The sequence below is a fragment of the Vidua macroura genome, chromosome 12 (genome assembly GCF_024509145.1).
Source record: "Vidua macroura isolate BioBank_ID:100142 chromosome 12, ASM2450914v1, whole genome shotgun sequence".
NCBI lineage: Eukaryota > Metazoa > Chordata > Aves > Passeriformes > Viduidae > Vidua > Vidua macroura.
This window is the reverse complement of record NC_071582.1, coordinates 22,450,719-22,470,309: the sequence shown is the minus strand read 5'-3', so window position 1 is coordinate 22,470,309 and position 19,591 is coordinate 22,450,719. Positions and strand designations below refer to the sequence as shown.

The 19,591-nt window shown below is 39.6% G+C and overlaps 1 protein-coding gene across 1 annotated transcript in view; it reads right to left on the bottom strand.

Moving 5' to 3' along the window:
• IQGAP1 (IQ motif containing GTPase activating protein 1) overlaps positions 1-19,591 on the bottom strand; it is a 53,903-nt gene that overhangs the window by 12,384 nt on the left and 21,928 nt on the right. Inside the window, exons 11-28 of the mRNA XM_053988061.1 lie at positions 18,697-18,781; positions 17,485-17,648; positions 16,972-17,132; positions 16,336-16,460; positions 12,864-13,027; positions 10,067-10,157; positions 8,924-9,085; positions 8,418-8,560; positions 7,904-8,074; positions 7,151-7,234; positions 6,981-7,052; positions 6,820-6,889; positions 5,857-6,065; positions 4,670-4,825; positions 4,292-4,455; positions 3,278-3,502; positions 1,906-2,046; positions 1,733-1,817 (exon numbers count right to left, since the gene is read on the bottom strand). Coding sequence (XP_053844036.1) covers positions 1,733-1,817; positions 1,906-2,046; positions 3,278-3,502; positions 4,292-4,455; positions 4,670-4,825; positions 5,857-6,065; positions 6,820-6,889; positions 6,981-7,052; positions 7,151-7,234; positions 7,904-8,074; positions 8,418-8,560; positions 8,924-9,085; positions 10,067-10,157; positions 12,864-13,027; positions 16,336-16,460; positions 16,972-17,132; positions 17,485-17,648; positions 18,697-18,781 — 2,472 coding nt within the window. The remainder of the gene's footprint in view (positions 1-1,732; positions 1,818-1,905; positions 2,047-3,277; positions 3,503-4,291; positions 4,456-4,669; positions 4,826-5,856; positions 6,066-6,819; positions 6,890-6,980; positions 7,053-7,150; positions 7,235-7,903; positions 8,075-8,417; positions 8,561-8,923; positions 9,086-10,066; positions 10,158-12,863; positions 13,028-16,335; positions 16,461-16,971; positions 17,133-17,484; positions 17,649-18,696; positions 18,782-19,591) is intronic.

The following is a 19,591-nucleotide window of genomic DNA, read 5'->3' as shown; positions in this document are numbered from 1 at the left end:
TGGAAGAAGAGCCAATTTTTAAAGAAGCATAAAGCATTGGCTGCCATCTCTGACAAAGCAAAAATAGGGAGGAAGAATGGCACACAAAGAAGTTAAATTGAGGAAATTATTTTCCATTTCTTGTCCAAAGCCCTTCTCTCTTTCAGAATAAAAGCCTTCTTCTATAAGCCAGCAACATATTCAGGCACAGACCCCTAGTTAGTGAGAAACCATTTAAGCCAGAAGTAAGAAAATTGAAGTACAGAAAACAAATGGCATTGGATGCTTCAAAAATCCAATTTACCTAGTCAAATGTGAGCAGCAGTACATTTCAAATAACTACAAATAGAGATTATCACATCATCCATATGCTCACAATATTCTTCTACCCTGTATTGGATATTTTGCCAAAAGTAATTCTAGCAATGAAAGGTATTAACGCACCATGCTCATTTAAAGCAAAAGCTCTCTGACCACATGCTCATTTTCAGAAGGCCAGGTCACTGAATCTTGGCTTCATCTGCTTTTCATGTGACTAAAATGTACGGAAGAGACTGGGGACTGAACAAACAGTTGAAAACACTGAGAAAAAACCTAGCATTGCTAAGTCGCAGAAATTAATAACTGGTTTCAGTGAGGCCAAGATTGGACAAGTGTTTTATGCAAACCTCTGCTGTACTCCCACAAATTACGCCATGGGATGTTAACAGTCTGCTGACCATTAACAGTCTGTTTACTGCCAGTAAAAAGAAAAAAAAAAATCCATGAAAGAATTTGAATTAATGATATTTGAACTTGCAGGGCAAAAAGAACAGTACATTATATGCGTATCTTCGGTTGCTAAACAAAATCTACAGGTAGGTATTGCACACAACTGCAGTTTTGACTTTCATGTGGACAGTTACATTGTTTCCATGAGGATTAACAAAACCTGCAGTTTTCCACCTAAATTTACAGATGGAAGAAATTAATTCACCTGCATAGAAAGAACCGATGTCTCAGAATGGGAAAGCACAGAACTAGAAGAGAGAAGAAAACAGCATTCAGATTGGTAATTATTTTGTAATGAAGCAGAGGCAGAGAAGCTTAAAGAGATGTTGTCAACTATTCTAATAACCAAAGTATATTGTATTAAAAAGTAAAGCATTCATAGGCATACATTCAGATTTTACCAGAAGCCACAAAACCAAAGAAATTTCAACAAAAACCCCAATGCTGTAGTCATCTAAGAGCAACTAATATTAGGATCCTTTTAGTTCTCCAAACCAACTGAAATGCAAAATACAAAATTTACCAGGCATCATGGGAAGAGATTCTACATATTGCTGTCAAAATATCCCAGTGTATTATAGATGAGGCATTAGGAATATCAGAATTTGGCATATAGACTTTTTAACTTGTCTCTTTAAGGAAGGAGCAGCAGGCAGTGATCACACTAGTTAACCCAAGGTTTACTTTCTAGGAGCATCAGTAAACCCCAGGTCAAGAAACCTGAAGGTCCAAATGCTCATGATACTAAAAGCAAAACAGAAGCATCAGAATACTTCCTTCTAAACAATGTATTACATCTCAAGCGATGAGTATGAAACTAACATCAATAGCCTGATGTGAAATATTTTCTATCCGTAGAGGTAAATGAATAGGTTTACATGTGCTCCCCTCCACACATACACCTAACAAGAGAGAAGAATGAGATGTGCTCGCCACAGCCAATTTGGCTGACAATTATTCACAAAGGTGTATAGATCCTCACCTTCAGAAGCTCATCCTCACCAGCATCAGGGAACTTCTCATGCAGGGAGTCTTTTAGGACCTTGGCAATGAAACGCATTCCATACCTGAGAGAAAGAAAAGGTCAAATAAGAGTGCTGCAAGCATGAAGACACCAGCAGCTTCTCAGTGATAACACTGGTGCATCAGACTCACGGGATTTTGTCCACTGAACTAATAATGGCAGACAGGAACTTGTCTGTCACCGTCCTCATGTTTCTGATTGAGGCATCCAGGCGCGTCCTCACCTCTTCATGACTTAGGGCTTGCTCAGGCGTAACATCATATGGCAGTTTGCTATTGGAAAAAGTCAGACATATAAAGGAGAGTATTACTCAGGATAGTACACTTCAAGAACGTATAGCCTGACAGAGAAACATGCTTATATTCACTTTGCTGCCAAAAACTATGCACTGCCTTTAATTAACCTATTTGGCACCGTGAGAACCGAAATTCTTTCGCTTTTACTTCCTTTACTTTCCCTTGCACTGGCCACTGAGAGAAAGACTCAGCTAACTCAAAATTGAATCTTTTTTACAGCATGCACACTAGGCAAAAAAAGCACCATCCTTAACACATACTGGTACTTCAGACTGTGAATTGGTGAAAATGAAAGCTATGCATTTGAATATTAAGATGATGAAAACTTGGACACAAGCAGAAGCTAGAGCAGCATCCATAAAATCAATATAACATGCTGCTGAAGCAATAGTTACCATTTTTTTAATCAGCTGAAACTATTGCATAGTATTCCAGTGAACACAGACAGATGAAGCTGGTAATTCATAAAGGTGTATCCTAAATCTCATGTATAGAGAAGAATCTGAACACACATCTTCACTTCCATTTTTAACACATCCAGAATTTTGCATAAAGTGTGCAAAGGTATATGACCGCTTTAGATATGGAGGAAGTCATTCATCTGTATGGCTTTTACTTTTTTTTTTTTTAATACGTTAAAAAACCCCAATAACGCAACAGAATCCTCAAGTTCTAGCAAATCACAACCACTGAGGAAAAAGAAACCAGAATGACACAAAATCATGTAGCTCAATACAATTGTCATCAGTGGCTCATATTAATTAGAAAGATGTTAGGACCAGGGAGAATTAAATGCAATGTGATGCTTTCTGCCAGCAAGAGCGGCTTTGTGTGCTTGTGAACAGTACCTGTTTGCACAGGCCACGTGTGACATGAACAGGGACTGACATGGAAGCAATTCCCAAATACATTTCCTTACAATACATTCTTTTAGGTTAGAGGGTGTCTCATAGCTAACTATCAAGTTAGCACAGGAAAATACCAAAGAGCATTTCTTCTTCCATCATTTAATGACATTCCTGCTGAATACTCTCAGCACCGTAACCAGAGTAAGAACTTTAGAACTCTCAGATGAAAACTGTCTTGGCGAGACAATCAGTTGGACAGATGCATGCAGTGGAGCCAAGGATGGTTCTGAATGACTAACTGAGCAATGCAAAGCAGCTAAGCAATGTTTAGAAAAATACAGTATTAACAGGTCCCATACCTGGCCTCTCCAGTTTGAGATTCCATCTGGTTAACCCAAGACTTGTAAATATCCACAGGATCAGTTTTGATATTAAGTGACTTGTCATCAATGATTTCCTTCACAACTGGCGCAAGGATCTGCCTCAGGGCATTCTGACCACGGGCACCACGATTGAAACTTACCACCATTTTAATAACAGTAGGATTCCCAGTCACAATTTCGTGTATCTGGTCTACTTTTGATCTGAAGAAGAAAGAATCTATATGAAATTTGAGGTATGCATAACTCTATCACTGCCTATGCTTCCCTGGACTACTGTTCCAAGCATGACTTTGGGGGGGGGGGGGGGGGGGCAGGGGGAAAGTGGGGGAGACACACAAGTTTTTTAGAAGTTGTTATTTGTTTCAGGGCATATATCATCTTCATGCTTAAAAAGTATTCCCAAAAATGATTGAGGGCAGTTCCTCAAAAAGTTCATAGCATATTCTTCCTCACAGCAAGTTGTGCCACTCTGCATTGTAAAGTCATGTAACACAGAGCTCCTAAGGCCTAACCAATCCAACAAAACATGTCTGAGGACAGCCAGAGTTTCTAACACTGACAGGAAACAGAAATGCCAAACAACAGAGATTTCAGACTCCTCGTTAGCTTTTGGAAATGCAGACAGCTTAGATTTAGATCGCTTCCTGGCTCCTAAAGACTGAGTTTGCAGTTTGTTGGGCATATTTATAATCAAACACTGGAGAATTGAGATTAGACTGAATTTTAGCATGACTTTGCATCAGATCAGAAGTAGCTGCCATGTTGAGCAGTGAAATCTTGATTGAAGTGAAAAGCCTTCATCTTCTATGGACATACTTGATTCTTCTTTGACAGACTACATTAATAGGTATGAAATGGGAAAAGGACAATGAAGGGACAGATTAGCATTATCTGCATATAAGCACTACACTTCACATGAAAATGTGCCTCATTTTCAGGAACTGCCAAAACTGATTCAACAGCAAGAATGTGCCGTATGCTACCACATACTTGATCTCTTCCTGCAGTGCTGTTTGGAAAAGTCGCAACAACAGGTATTCCTCTCTTTGATTGGATGCATAGTTATACAGCGTGAAGATGACAGAATCCATGAATTTTGTGGATTTGTTTTGAGGCATCTGAAAAATCAGCTTGGCCAAGTAGGTTGGGTTAGTCTACAACAACAAGAAAAATTACTTAGTGTGCATGTCCCCACTGGTGTTGCTAAAAACTAAGGTGGCTCAAAACAGTTGCTGGCTGGACTCAATTTTAAAGGTCTTTTCCAACCTTACTGCTTGTATGGCAACTACAGTGCACAAGCAAAGACTGTGCTAAGACATATAACCTTCTATGACAAAAGCTTACCGAGCAGTGTAAGAAGTTGCTTACCTGAAGTAGGTAAAACAAATGCTGATAGGCTTCCAACTTTTCTCTCTTTTCTTTGCTCAGTGCTTTCAAACCTCCCCTTTGTTTGTTCAGCATCATCATGTCAGAGAGCTGTTCCTTGTTCTTCTTGGTAAGTTTTTTGCTGTGAGAAACAACATCCTGAAAAGAAAGAACAGGTACAGATTTCACTGAGAAGTTTCAAACCAGAAATACTGGAAAACTGAGAGCTACTTCTCTTGGATGCAGAAATGCAGGGTCAAGGAATGCCTGGGGCTATGAAAGTGAAGCATTGTTTGCTATGGCAGTAGTTTCTCCAACTGGAAGTATATGTTCTGCTTTGTTCCTGACTTTGTGAATTTGTCTGAAACCATAGAAGGGTTAGTCACTCTTGGCAGCAATTACAATCAAAGCTGGTAGCATTCTGAAGATGCTTGGAAATGTTTTCCTTTTTTAAACTGGGCTTACAGTTTAAAAATACTGTTCCATATTCAGCTAGCTCACTACCTCCACATACTCTGACAGTAATGGCACTTTTCACTGCAATCATCAGCCCAATCACTGCAGCTTCTTTCTAAGATAAATTTCACTACATCAATTGAGATTCTGCACTCAGAGAAGCCTAGTGTAATGAATCCAGGACCACATGAAAAGCTCACCAGTACTTCAGCTTGAAGAAAAGACAATGCTGTATCAGCAAGAGCCTTTTTTTTTTTTTTTTTTGCGGGGGGGGGGGGGGGGGGTGGGGGGGGTGGGGAATTAATCACACCAGCCAAGCTTAGCTAGAGGGCGCTTCCTTTAACCAACAAGCAACCAAGCGGCACAAGCATGTGTCCTGCCTCCAAAATCACCCCCCTGGCTGCAAGCTTGTGGCATGTGACTTGTTTAACCACAAAGGAGCAACAAAAAAAGAGTCTCAAAGCCTTTCAATATGAAACCTGCTGCATTTGTTAGATCAAGATAGTCTTGTTTTTTAGCTTCAGGACTTGTTTCCTCTCCTCCTACAGTTTTCTTTCTAGGGATATATACTAAGTTAGTGGAATGAACTAATAACATACTAGGAGTGAAAACTAAGTCAGGGGAAATGTCTTCCACTGGGCCTGAGCAACCAACATCTGAGGCCAGGAGCTTTCCATGCTAACTACCACTGGGCTCAATTCTATGTGTAGGTCTCCCAACAACACATTTCTTACCTGCAATGTAATTTTGTTTTTCACTAGCAAACCAATTTTGATGTCCATGAGATTGAGGTCATTTTCCAGTTGCTGATTGGATCGGATCAAGGTTACAACTTCTTCACGCAGTTTCATTAGCTCAAGCTCCTCCTGAAAATCTTGGTCACTCTGATCGAGCAAGTGGACAAATTTTCGAACCACAGCCATAGGTGGATTTTCAGCATTAACTATAGGCAAGAAAATAGACAACACTAGGGGATGGCAAACAGAAGTAAATATATGCCTTATCTATGTTTCAACAGCACATCAAGGAGCACCCAGAGTCAAATTAGTACCATCATGTCTAAACAGCTTCAGACATTTTGATTCTCCTGCTTTGAGAAAAATGTAAGAGAACTAAATCAAGAACAAAGTCAGTATTAGCATAGGGTAGTCCACACTGTCAGAGCTAACTGCAAAGCTACCGTTCTATTTTTCAGCAGGGAAAAAAAAAAAAAAAAGGCAGCTAGAATCAACTTCTCCTTCAAGAACTACCTACTCCCTGCACTGCCCTATCAGCTTCATCCCAACTGCTCCTCAAAACTGTCTTGATATTGTAAATCACACAGCCAATATCATATTGGTTGACAAGAAGCTTGACATGGCCCAACAATGTGCACTTGCAGCACAGAAAGCCAACTGCATCCTGGGCTGCATCAAAAGCAATGTGGTCAGGAGGTCAAGGCAGGTGATTCTCCTCCTCCATTCTACTCTAATGAGACCCCACCTGGAGTACTGTGTTCAGTTCTGGGGCCCCCAACATAATAAGAAGATGTGGAGCTGCAGGACTGAGTCCAGAGGAGGGCTACAAAGATGATCAGGGGGCTGGAGCATCTCTCCTATGGAGACAGGCAGAGAAGAGTTGGGGAATCTCTTCGATGAATGTATGATCCCTCACAGAGATTTGAGGCACATCAGTTTTATCCTCTTGGCAATACTTACTGAGGGTTTTGTAGTCTTCTCGGGCTTTGTTTGCTCGAATAAAGGCTTGAATTTTTACGACATCATTTATCTAGGATTTAAGAAACAAGAAGCACTTGACATCATTCTGGAAAGAGTACCGAAGTCAGGTACAAAACACATTTAACAAGATAGCCTCTTACGTGGTTTCTGAAATACTGCAGACGGTCTCTGTAACGTCTTCTGGCTTGATACATCCTGGTCATTGACTGAATCTATTGAAGGGTAACCAAAACACTCAGATGGAAACCTTATCTACAAAGTTCACTACCCCAAAGGCTTACCAAAACAGTCAGCAGTGAATCTGCACTACCTTTACTACTTGGTCCTTTTGTGCACGTAGGTAATCCAAACGGATTTGATATGCCTTCCTTTGCTTGTAGCCACGCCATTGAGACTGAAAACAAAACAGGCACACTCACTTTACTTTTCTAATCGAACAGAAGTAATTACAAATCTGAGCTTCTTTGTGTTCCTCAGCTTCCAACTGCCCTTTTGGCTAAATGAAACATGAAGGAGACACGCTTGTCTTAGCAAGAGATACACTGTGTGAAGCATTAACTATTTTCCAAATGTAATCATGAGACTGGAAATTACCGCATGAAGAGCCTGGGCCTTCTGAAGCACAGTTAGGGGTCAAGGATACAGTCAAACAGCCAAGTTGACAGAAACTGTTCTACATGAGCATCATGTGTTAGCTGCTGCTGCTGAGAACAATGGTGTAACATTTTAAGCCTTCCCAGCGGACCCACTGCCATCCACACTGGGGAAGAGAAGTCAGGCAAGGGGTTGGATTACACTTAAAGGGAGAGTGTGTTATTTTAATGAGCTGGGAGTGGGTGTGGAAGTTTTGTTAAATATACAGGCAGAGTATGTGCTACTTAGGCAGAAACAGACATATACTGCTGAAATAATAAAATGGTACCAGGGTGCAAAGCAACTATTGCATTTGCACACATTTCAGTGTGCTGTAACTACCTGAATTGAACAAAAACTGTTAATAAGCTTATGTACAGAAAACAACTGCAGAGTACAAGTTCCAAACAGAATTAAAGGGTATCACTACCTGAATGCAAGTGATTGCTGGGACCTGCTTCTTCAAAAAATTCATTCTTGAGTTGAATTCCTGGCGAACAAGATACCCTCGACAGCAAGCCTGGAGTTTCATAATCAGGTTCTCATTTGCAAGCCACAACTGTTCTCGGTTGTATGCTGCAGTGACTCCAGATATGGTGCTCTGATTTCATGTTATGATAGGAACAAGAGCCAGAAAAAGCAAATGGAAATACAAGAAAGAGGATGTTACATCAGTTTCCACATTGTGATTTAAAGAAGCTCCAAAGTTGTCTTTCAAAAACAGTGACATCATGGTCCTGTACTCTTTTAGTGACAGGATAATTTTTATGAAAGACGACTAGGAGTTTTGACACACACAACCTGATGATGCCTAGCAAATCAAATGAGTTATGAAGAGCGTTAACATAGCATTGAAGCATTCTATCTTAGAGCTGCACTAAGGGTGGGAATGGTAAGAACATCAACTTCTGAGAGAAAGAGCATGTGTTAATCTATTACTCTACCTGTATCTCTTCCCGTGACAGCTGAGTGTCATTTTGCACAAATTCTGCTGGTTCATCCCATCCTCCCTCTTTGGTCCGCAGGTTATGGTAATAATGATAGCCTCCTCTCACCCAGTGTTTCACCCACTCACTGCCATTGCCCCCTAAGAGCAGAAACTGCAATTAGAAGTCTGAAACTCTGACAAGTGTCTTACCTTCCACACATACAAATGTTACAACCAGGAAATTTACTTTACAGATTCTTCTTCCTCCAAGCAAGGAAAGGAATGTTTCTGAGTCCCTAATGACCTCATATGAGAGCTACCTAAACACAACACATTCTGTAAGTGGAGAACATTATACTATTCACACTCTTTCTTTTAAAAAAAGGCCTTATTTCACAAAGCATTGACAGCTGCTATCTATAACACAAGATTTTTTCCCAGGGGCTTTTTTACCTCTGGTTCCAATTCCATGTACAATAATCTTACATTCATTTCACTAACAGTTAGCTATTTAAGGTGTACCTGCTGCCCTTTTCTTGACTTCTGACAATTCTTGCTGGTACGTCTCAGCACATTCTGGAGTGACTCCGTATAGCCCAACATCAGGTGAACGCAAGGCACTCAGGGTCTGGCTAACATCACCATGATCTACTGCTTCATTAATGGCCAGAATTCCTAAGGAGACTTAGATAACAGCAGGAAGCAGGTTAGCTCAGGGGCTCAGTAGCTCACAGCAAGCACAGAATGGCAGAACAGAGCAAGGCAATATGAACACACCCTTATAGCTGGGCTGTATGTAAGATACGCAAATTTTAAGTGTACATAAACATGAAATATAAATACAAAAACAACTAGACAACTTGCACATAGAGGCCTCTTCAGTACAGCATATCCAACCACGTGTGGAACTGCACCTGACAGCATGTAATGTGTGTGCCTGAAGTCCCAGTATGGTGCTGATTTACCACCAGAACTTTTCAACACACATAGTTACAGCTCTCCTCTGATGTTTGGTTCAGTTAACACAGTTTCTTCTGGCAGAGCCAGGCACAACTCAAAAGAGGACTTTTCAACAACCAGAGCAGTAACTACTTAATTGTTTCTGCAGACAAAAACAACATCGCTATAAAGACTGGGATGCAACAATGGGTGGACCAGTCTACCTGCAAACTGCATTAAGGAGCAAATATCACTGATGTGTAGTACTCTCTGTATCTGAAAAACATGCGAGTGTTTGTCTGGTAATACCTAAGAGAAGCAAGACAACACAACAGTATCTCACGCAAATAAAAGGTAATGCTCCAGAAAACACCATTTCAATAGTGCATGTGAACACTCTCACTTCTAACCAACCACCCACCCCCACACACACACACAATTAGTCGCAGATGACAAACAATTTGATAGAGATTTGTCCAACAAGGTAACGTGGTCTAATGGTCACATGCAAAACTGGAAAGAAATGCATATCCCCCCACAACAGAAGAAATTTAGAATTTGAAGAATCTGGCATTCGCTCCTCAAAAAACCGCACCAGAAGCCTGTAGGCTCTTTTGATTTCCTTTGCCACATGTACATGACATTTCTAGCCCCCAACTTTTCCTTAAATAACTGGTATTTGGGTGGTAGTGGGGATTAATTGCAATACTGCGCGATAATACTTACATCTCTGGGACTCCTCTGTGTCCTTGTTAGCTTTATGAATCCCATCCTGAATTTCATCTAGCCAAAGTACAGCTGTTTCATCCTGTGTGTCCTGAAGAGAATACAACAAGAAAAATATACAATATCAGGAGAAAAATATCACTATTTTTGCCAAGTAAGATAACCTGTATTCAGAAACAGCCAATAGAGTAGTTTTCCATATCAGAGGGAATAAGAAGTATTTCAGTCTTCCTAACTAACTCCAGCACAAGGACACCATGTGGATTTGTGACTGGCAGAGACTACTATGGCATTACCAAACTCAATACTTTCTCTCAGACAAAAAAACTTCTCAGGAAACAGAACAAACAAGAAATTCTATCAATAAGAATCATTCTAATAAGCTGAGCGAACACAAAGCCAGGGACTTGGTACCAGCTAGTCCTAAAGCTATACAACCTAAGAGGATATGATCTCCCAGGAAGTTAGTCCTTCAACAGAAGATGACTACAGAGAGCTGCCGATGCATACCTGTGTGCAGAAACTAATACGCCTTTGGGTAACTAATGTCACATCAGGCTGTTCATTTCTGTGCCCACAAAACTTCACAAACCTGTACAAACTAACAAAGCAAAAAGCATCATATGTGTTGTGGATGAGTGTACACACACAGCAGTCAACACCATGTTTTAAATAATTTAAATCATTAACAGATTGCCTGTTAAGGAGCAGTGATCACACAGTATCCTGTATTTGGGCTGGGAAATCTAGCCAAATGAGCTAATGTTACATGCAGAAATTTGAGAGGAGGAAAGGGACAAGTGTTTTGCAAGCCCCAAAATATACATAAAGAACAATGACCCAGCAGCTGCCAAGCATAAGCTTCTCCCCACCCACTGGTGCTTCCTGTAGGTAACTACCAGAAGAAATGCTAAGACGCAACTACCATCCCTCTGACAACTTTCCTCATACAAACAGAGCACAGGAAACCTTCAATTCTGGAATGGAATAATAATCACAGTGCACAAAAGAGCCACTATTTACAATATTCAAGAGCTTTAAGGCCAGACTTCAAATGAACATTTCTTTACATGCTTTCCATATTTTAACCACTGTTTTGGCAGATCTGAAACTAACTGGCTAAATGATACTTCGATCAAGAGCTTAACATGACCTTCACAGGCAGATTTCATCTGAAAGCCAGACAGTCCCACAAGAGCACCAGCAACAGCAAAATTCCTGTCCAGGATGTGGGGGAGAACCATCACTGTAACTCTACTGTACTATCTATCCACAGAAGTCAATCTGAAGACTACCAAAACCATGTTGTGCTTCTCTACACTTTTACTGCTGGCAAGGCTTTCTGCAAGATACACACAGTGTAACACACTAGAGCCTACTGGTTTTTTCTCTCTCACCTCATCACATCAGAAACATGCATGATACAGTACTCCCCATTCAAGTAAGCAACCGAACAACATCTTCAGGTGAACAACAATCCCTCTTGGCCCCAAGGTACAGAAGTCACTAGTTCATAACAGTTGACTTCAGATTGTGCTTATTTTCTCCACATTGTTACTGTGTAATATGATCTTTCTATTTCTGGAATTATTCCCATGCTGCTGGGAGAAGCCCTTTATTTATCTTATGCCTAAATAAGGTAATGTCATACCAACTCAGAAGCTACCAGCACAATCTGGCACAAGTTTAAGGACAGGATAAAAAGATTTCATTGTTTCATTCTGACTCAGCGAGAGGAAATGCTTCAGCACAAAATGGATGCTGAGGAATATTAACCCTATCAAGACCCTTGGGAAAGCTGTTTAATGATTTTCATCAGAATTGCATACAGTTTTCAGCTATTGTCATCACACTGGTTTACCTTTAGTCAAAAACAAAATGTTCAACACAGTCTAGACCTTAGCCTCTATACAAAATTGTGCATTGCTATTAGAGCAATGAGCTCTACAACCGAAGAAAGAAAACAAAACACTCTTAAGCCACTGAAAGCAGACTTCTGCTACTTCTCTGTAAATAGATAAGGAAAAAAAAAATTCAGCGTCCTATCCCTACTACCCAAAAATCACTTGCGTACACACACGTGCACTCATCATCCTTTCTTATACCTGTAAGAGGAAACTTGCCCTTCCTCTCTTCATCCTCACCTTTCAGTTAGTGAAAACTGCAACTATGTACAAGTCAGTAGAAGTCCTTGGCTAATGACAACTTCTGCTCAAAAAAGTCATAAGCTATGTAAGTGTCATCAGGTGAACAACAGCATAAATTTTGCTGGTAGCATGTATGTAGTTTCACATCTTTTTTCTAATGTATCACTTTACAGATTTTTCTGCTTCCAGAAACTTTCTTTTTTGCCATATATATATATATATATATATATATATATATACATATATATAACTATACCTAAGAGTACATTTAACACAGAACATTAGAAGAAAATACTTAAGCTTGCAGAACACTTGCCATCAGAAGTTCAGTACTCCTGGAATGAACATAGTCTCCTCGCAAAAACAGATGATGAATATTATTTTTTCACAAAAAAGATACATATCTCACTTGGGACCTGAGTTTAGCTATAGCAAGCCACCACGTGCGCTTAATATCCTTATAACCATCTCCACAGTTCATGGATTCACACTGTTAGCTGAAATCTCTTTCTGATTGGTTAAGATCGGTTGAAGGTATGCAGAATGCCTACCTCTCCATTGTCAATTTTGACTTCTGACTTTCAAGACCAGTAGGAATCCAGTAACACTAATGCAAAGGTCTTTCAAGAGATGCATTTAACTGCACTCACCTGCGCTTTCTCTCTCTTGGCTCGAAGTAGTGTATCCTGGTAATGCTGTGCTACCTTTGGGGCTACACCCTCCAATTTTGCTGCAGGAGTCTGTAAGGCTTGAAGAGTCTTCTTGGTGTCCCCTTCATCCAGAGCTTCATTAATAAGACCAATTGCCAAAATCCCTAGGGAGGAATGCAAAGGGGGAGGAGAAAGACAAAGTTCCATTCTTGGTCAATAATAATCACAAGCATTGCTTAAGAAGAAAAGTGCAATCAGTCCTTCCTAAATCAAGTAACAGCTCAGAACCACAGTATTTGTAACAGAAAACATTATTTACTAGCAAAGAAACCAAAGCTATTTCTCCTCCCCAAAGCAGTCGTACTTCTTGAGCGCTGCAATTAAGAAAATAAAGTTTCAAAGGAGGAAAAAAAAAAAAACCAAAAAAAAAAAAAACCAAAAAAAAAAAAAAAAAAAAACCAAAAAAAACCACAAAAAAACAAAACAAAAAAAAAAAACCAACCACCTCAGGGAGACCACATGCAGGGACAAAACTGAATCCTCAGACACTCAGCTCAGAGATTCTAGAAAGCCCAAATGGCTAGAGTTCACAATGTTCCAAGATTCTGGTTTCTCCAGAAAGAAATCTTCACATGAAACTAAGGATCTGCATGAAATACCATTTAAAAATACAGTAACTTCATATGTTAGAAAGCTCTTTTATTAAGGACATATGTAGTATCAGCTGTATTATCAGAGAAGTAGATGCTATTCAAGTACAGTAAAATTTATTGTTCAGCAAAATAAAGACCTTACAGTTAGCTAAATGCAAACAGAATCTACATCTATAGCAACTGATCCTGAAAATCATGAAATAACTCAGGTTGAGATGAATCTCAGAGTTCACCCAATTCAATTCTCTACTTAAAGAAGGATCCAACCATAGTTTGTTCAGGGCAGAACAAAGTCTTTTAGATAAAAGAAAGGAGCTCAGTGTGGGACTCTCCAGCTTTGGTTGTTGTATTCAAAGATTGTGACTCTTCAACACAAGACTCACAAAACAGAAGTTCATACAAAAAGTAGAACATCCTGGGAAAGAGATCACATTTGGATGGAGTAGAGATCAAGGAAAAATATATGCTGAGGACATTGCAAGAACTGCATCACTAAAATGATTGCATGGTTTCTTTCAAAAAACAGACATGATAACTTAAGAAGGCACACAGAAGAAAAATACACACATATACACATACATATATATATATATATATATATATATATATATATTTATATAGATATATATATATCTATACACACATATATAGCCACAAAGCTTGAGGACCTTCTCTGACTAATTGAAGTTATTCATAGAGAGAAGATAAAACTTTTTTAATCTTTGCATAAGGGCAGATACGAAGCAGACCAAAGAATTAGGAAATTCCCCAGGAGAACAATTTACCTCATTATAGCACTTTCTGCAACTTTTCTTACAGGACAAGGAGCATTAAAAGAAACAGGATGCTGGGACTACACTAACTTTTAGAGTTCCACTGTGACCTCCTACACAGAAAAGGTACTATAGAACTAGCACCGATGTGTGCACCCCGAGTGTGGCGCCCTGTTTGTGCGGTTTCAACATATCTACTTGTGTGACCCAAATAGGAAACACAGTGTCTATTTGGAGATGCAGGAAACAAGTTAACCAAGATAGCAACCTTTTAATTTAAAAGTTAACCCTCTCTAGAGTATAAGCTTTGCAAGACGGAACACAACAGACCAAGTATACAACAAGGGGTGGCAGAAGACACCTGCCTGTCTCAGCGTACAACATAAACTTTATCATCACCTCCAGACTTGTGACAAATCTCATCTCTCCCACTTTATGACACAAAGCTCCAAGCCTTGCTGAGATATTAAATATAATAAAACTATAACTATTACAAAGATGGCTTCAAAGTTAGCATCAAACCCAGGAGGTTTTCAGTATTGGTCATAAACAAAAATTAAGAACTCTTAATGAAAACAAGAAAAAGCCCCCAAAATTAAACGATATGAAACAGAACATCACAAGGGTCTACTGGAAGAATAGGTTTGTTTAACTGTACTATTTCCAAGGACCTCTCTCCCTCCACTCTGGATTTTATGTCAACTACTACTGTCTTAGCGCAAGAAGAATCACTCCAATTTTCTTTTCTGATGAAGTTTCATAATTACACTCAGGCCTAGTCTCTTATTACTGCTAAAAGACCGTTATTAACATAAATACCACTGAGAAATAAAAAGTAAAAAACTTGCAGGGCTAGAAGCATATAAATTACATTAACGCTCATTCACCATTTCCAGCTTGCAGCAGTAATTTTTTTCCTTCATGAGTATTTAATTTTCAGTGCTCACACTTGCTGCACAGAGTGGTTTGGGTTGGAAGGGACTCCAAAGATCACCTAGCTCCAAGCCCCCCTACCACGGGCAAGGCACACCTTCCACTAGACCAAGAAGACTACAGACCAGGCTGCTCCAAGCCCTGTCGAACCTTACACTGTATGTGTATGTATATACTACACCTCTTCCTGTTCTCTTCAATGTAGGCCTACTGACCAAATGCCTTTAAGTGAGTGCAATGCATTAGTGGTGATTCCTCAATCACACCTTTTATATGAATGCAAAGAAACAGGCTTCTATGCTCCAGGTCAATAAGCCATCTAGGGAAACACTGAGCAGTGTGATTGCAGGGCATAAGACACATAGTACAGCTGAAGGATTAACTTCAAGGTCACACTGAGAGCTCAAATATCAGTGTCCCCACACCCAGGGAGCTGGAGTCTCACCAGTGATCTGTGTTAGACATTTGCAACTTCAGAGGGTTTTTGCACATCTTCTGATTACGGAGCTAAAGTACTGGCAACTAAACCGGGGAATGAAATACTGGGAAGGTAAAAAGACCAATGCAGATAAAAAAAAATAAAAAATAAGATAAAAGGAAGAGGAGGAAAACCTGAACAGGGAAAAAGTAGCCATCAAATAATAGGATAAGACTTCGAGAAAAATATCTTTTACTGAACGCAGCAAATTAGGAAGAACAATGGAGCACTCCAAGACAAAGCTACGACTAATTGAGAGATTTTGGTAATACTACCTTAAATTTGGGGGACTGAAGCAAAATGAGAAGATTCTAGACTAATCCCAGACACTGACACCAGACAATGCATTTCCAATCTGAAAAGGGTTGAAATTTACACTGGAAGGATTAATAAACAGCTTTGAAATACTGACATACACAACAGACTGCTTCATCTCTCCATCAACAAAAAGTCCTGTAATCAAGACTTTCATATTATGGAACACCAAGTCTTGTTTACAACTAAGATCTTCCTAGATATCTAATGTATAACACAACTACAAATCAATCAGTAGCTTTCTGTATTGACACACATGTAATTTTAGCACTCCTTATAACCTACGATCGGTCTACCATTAATTGAACAGAAAAACTTACTTTCATGTTCTTCATGCACAACTTTATTCACATGATCAACACATGACTGGATATCATTCCATGTGATAAATTCATTTCCTTCTGCACTTCTTTCAGCTTTCAGCTTCACCAAATCATCAATGTATCTGTCAGAAAACAAAACCCAAGCCCAGTAAACATGACATTGCAACAAGCTGCTCAGGGAGCACACAACCCAGCACTGAGAACCGCACACAAAGTGGGAGAGGTAACATGAGGGTTGAAACTGAAAATGGGGAGAAAGAGAAATGTCAGCACAAATGTGAAGGAGGCTCAAACAGACAAAATTGCCAAAAAAGAAAAAAGCACTGAAACACCGAATAAGGGTTCAGGGCAAAGAAAACAGGTGAGCTGGCGTAAGTACTAGTGACAACCTAATGGTATTACAGCATGGCTTTAATGTGAAATCCATGAGAAAGCACTGAAAGACAGCACGGGAATCAGACCAGTAAGAAACAGTAATCACAAAAACAAGATGCAAGAGAGAGCAGAGATTAAATCCACACTGTAACAAATAATGTAGAAATAATGTAAAATTTAAGAGAAGGAAAATAAAATTCATAAAGTCACAGAATAGATGCAACATCAAGGATAGCTATGATTCCTTGAATTACTCACCTCTGCGAGTTCTCATCCTCAATGTTTGTAAGGCCTGTGACAGGACTGCTCAGTTGTTTCCACACTGTATTCATATCCCCTGAATCCAAAGCCCTGTTAATCAGGGCCACAGAAGACAGCATCTCTACAGCAACAGATAGTTCTGGATGGGTGAGGTGACCCTGCATACAAAGCGGACAATAAATTAATTCTATTCGTTCTATGCAAACTATTGCTGCACATAGAAAACAATGGAGTAGCTGTCAGAACAGACATGTAACAAGGCAAAGGGACATCCTTTAAGACAACAAAGTAGAAAGGTGAGTATCATACAGCTAGAGCACCAAGTAAGAGACTGAGCTAAAGTCCGATCAGATCAAGATTAAAGGATTAAACCACATCAGAACAGACTGAACACCAAAGCAGTTCTGTGAAGACTCAAGACAGGTTTGTTCCAGAGAACACATGTAAGAAAACAGGTAGACCCAGTGACCCATGCCAACTTTCAGAAATAACAGAGAAGGTGATACTTACTTCAGGGCTCTGTTGCTGTAAGGTGGCCAGCTCCCTTTGGTAAAGATCTGCAGCAAATGCATAAACCTCTGGTAACTGGGCCTCTGGATTCATCATTTCTGCCACAGTCTTCTCAGCATCACCCATTCGAATTGCTGAATTAATTTTGGCTACTGCTGCCAGTCCTAGAAATTCAAAGAGCACAAAAAATAAGGAAGGCAGACAGTTGAGACTCCCATAATAACAGCACTTTCATTTTACTCAGGTACTTAACTAGAGAAAGAATAATACCCAAACTGCAGAGAAAGACCCAAACTCTCAGATCCATACATCCCCAGTTAGCTAGTCTTCCATTACTGAAGACCATTAAAACATGCAATGCTCATATTTAATACTAGTTCACCTTTTTGTCTGATTATCAAGGGACTGTTTTACCATTTCAGTATTCTGATAGTAAGAAGCCTCATTGCAAATTTTGGATGGGTGAATCATACCAATTTTCTCTTCCTTTCTACCTTTATCCTGCTCAAGGCAGTAACACAGGCACTCTGTAGTGGGTACATGCTGGCTAACTTAAAACACTGCAAGAAGGTAAACAAATGTGGACTTCCATGCCTAACAAGTAAGGTACACTTCAAAGGTAGCTGCCTACTTAATTCAGCATTTGCTATTTTCCTCTTGTATTCTAAATCCTCTCTCCAATCTCTAGTAGTCTCCTTTCTACCTATCACAAAGTGAATTGCTCCTGGACAGTAAGAAAGCTCTGTATGGTCTCAGAAGCATCTATCAAAAAACAATCAGCAAATGATCTGCATTTTATTTACTACCCGATATTCAGAAACAGTAAAGGTTCTGTAGCTCAGTGTGAACAAATCAGCAGATAAACCTATCTTTCACATCTCTTGGAGCAATCCAGATTTACTTCACAGATACACAACACAAAAATTCATAAAAGTATTCTATAAAAAGAGGTTATTTAAGAAGGATGCAAAAAGCCTATGTTTCTTAATTCAAATTAATGTTTTAATGCTGTTATCTCCAGCCACGTTGTAACAGCTGGATAAAAGACACTGCAAATAATTAGGGCAACCAGCTCTCTTTAATGTTCTTAGCAGCTGTAAAGTACTTAAAGAACATTCACAATGACCATTCATAATAGACCCAAATACTGTGCTGCCTCATTTTCTTGATCACATCCACGGTGACTTTGCTTTGATTTCTGCTGATCCTTACTTTGCTGGTACTGTTGTGCTGCCCTGTTAGCAGCATCCACTCCCAACTGCAACTCTTCCTTCTGCAGAGGACCTGTAAGGCCAGCCTGAAGAAAAAACAGAAACTGTAAGGGTGAAACAATGCCAAGTTAATTCCAATTACCTCAATAAAAATACTCCACTTGAACTTAAACCAGAAAGAATATACATAAGGAAATCAGAAATGACTCACCAGATTCTCAGATCAGGTGCTGAAAGATTGTATGCGTACAACCTGATCTTTTTTCTATCAGAACTGCAGTCCCGTGAACATAGCAATAAAAGGCAAGACTGCTTCCAAAGTGGTAACATATTTAAGAAAAAAGGCACAACTTTGTGGGAAAAGGCTCCCTGTACATGAGCTGCGTGCTGGAGCGAGACTAGCAATTGTGCAGTTTGGCATGAAACAATCCATTAAGTAATGTTGCATTTTACCTCTGAGCAACTATAGAGTTAGCAGATCAAAATGGACAACAAGCAGCTTTGGCTTATACATACATGCTTCTTGGACTATTATGATACTACACAAATACAAATAGAAAACAAGACTGAGTAACTAGGGGGGAAGGAGGACTTTAACAACTTGGGCAGCATCACAGAATCACTGAAGCTGAAAAAGACCCTTAGGATCACTGAGTCCAACCATACACCTAATACTGCCAAGTCCACCACTAAACCATGTCCCTAAGCATAATGCCTTCAAGCGGTCTATGACAGTAATCTCCACAGTGAAAGTAGTTCAGGCTTATCTGACAGGTGTTTATAAAATACATATATTCACATTATTTGGGCACTGACAATAGCAAAATGAGGGAGGACACACCTTAATTTTAATAGTTCTATACACACACAAGTTGCTAGTTTAAGGTTTGGTCTAT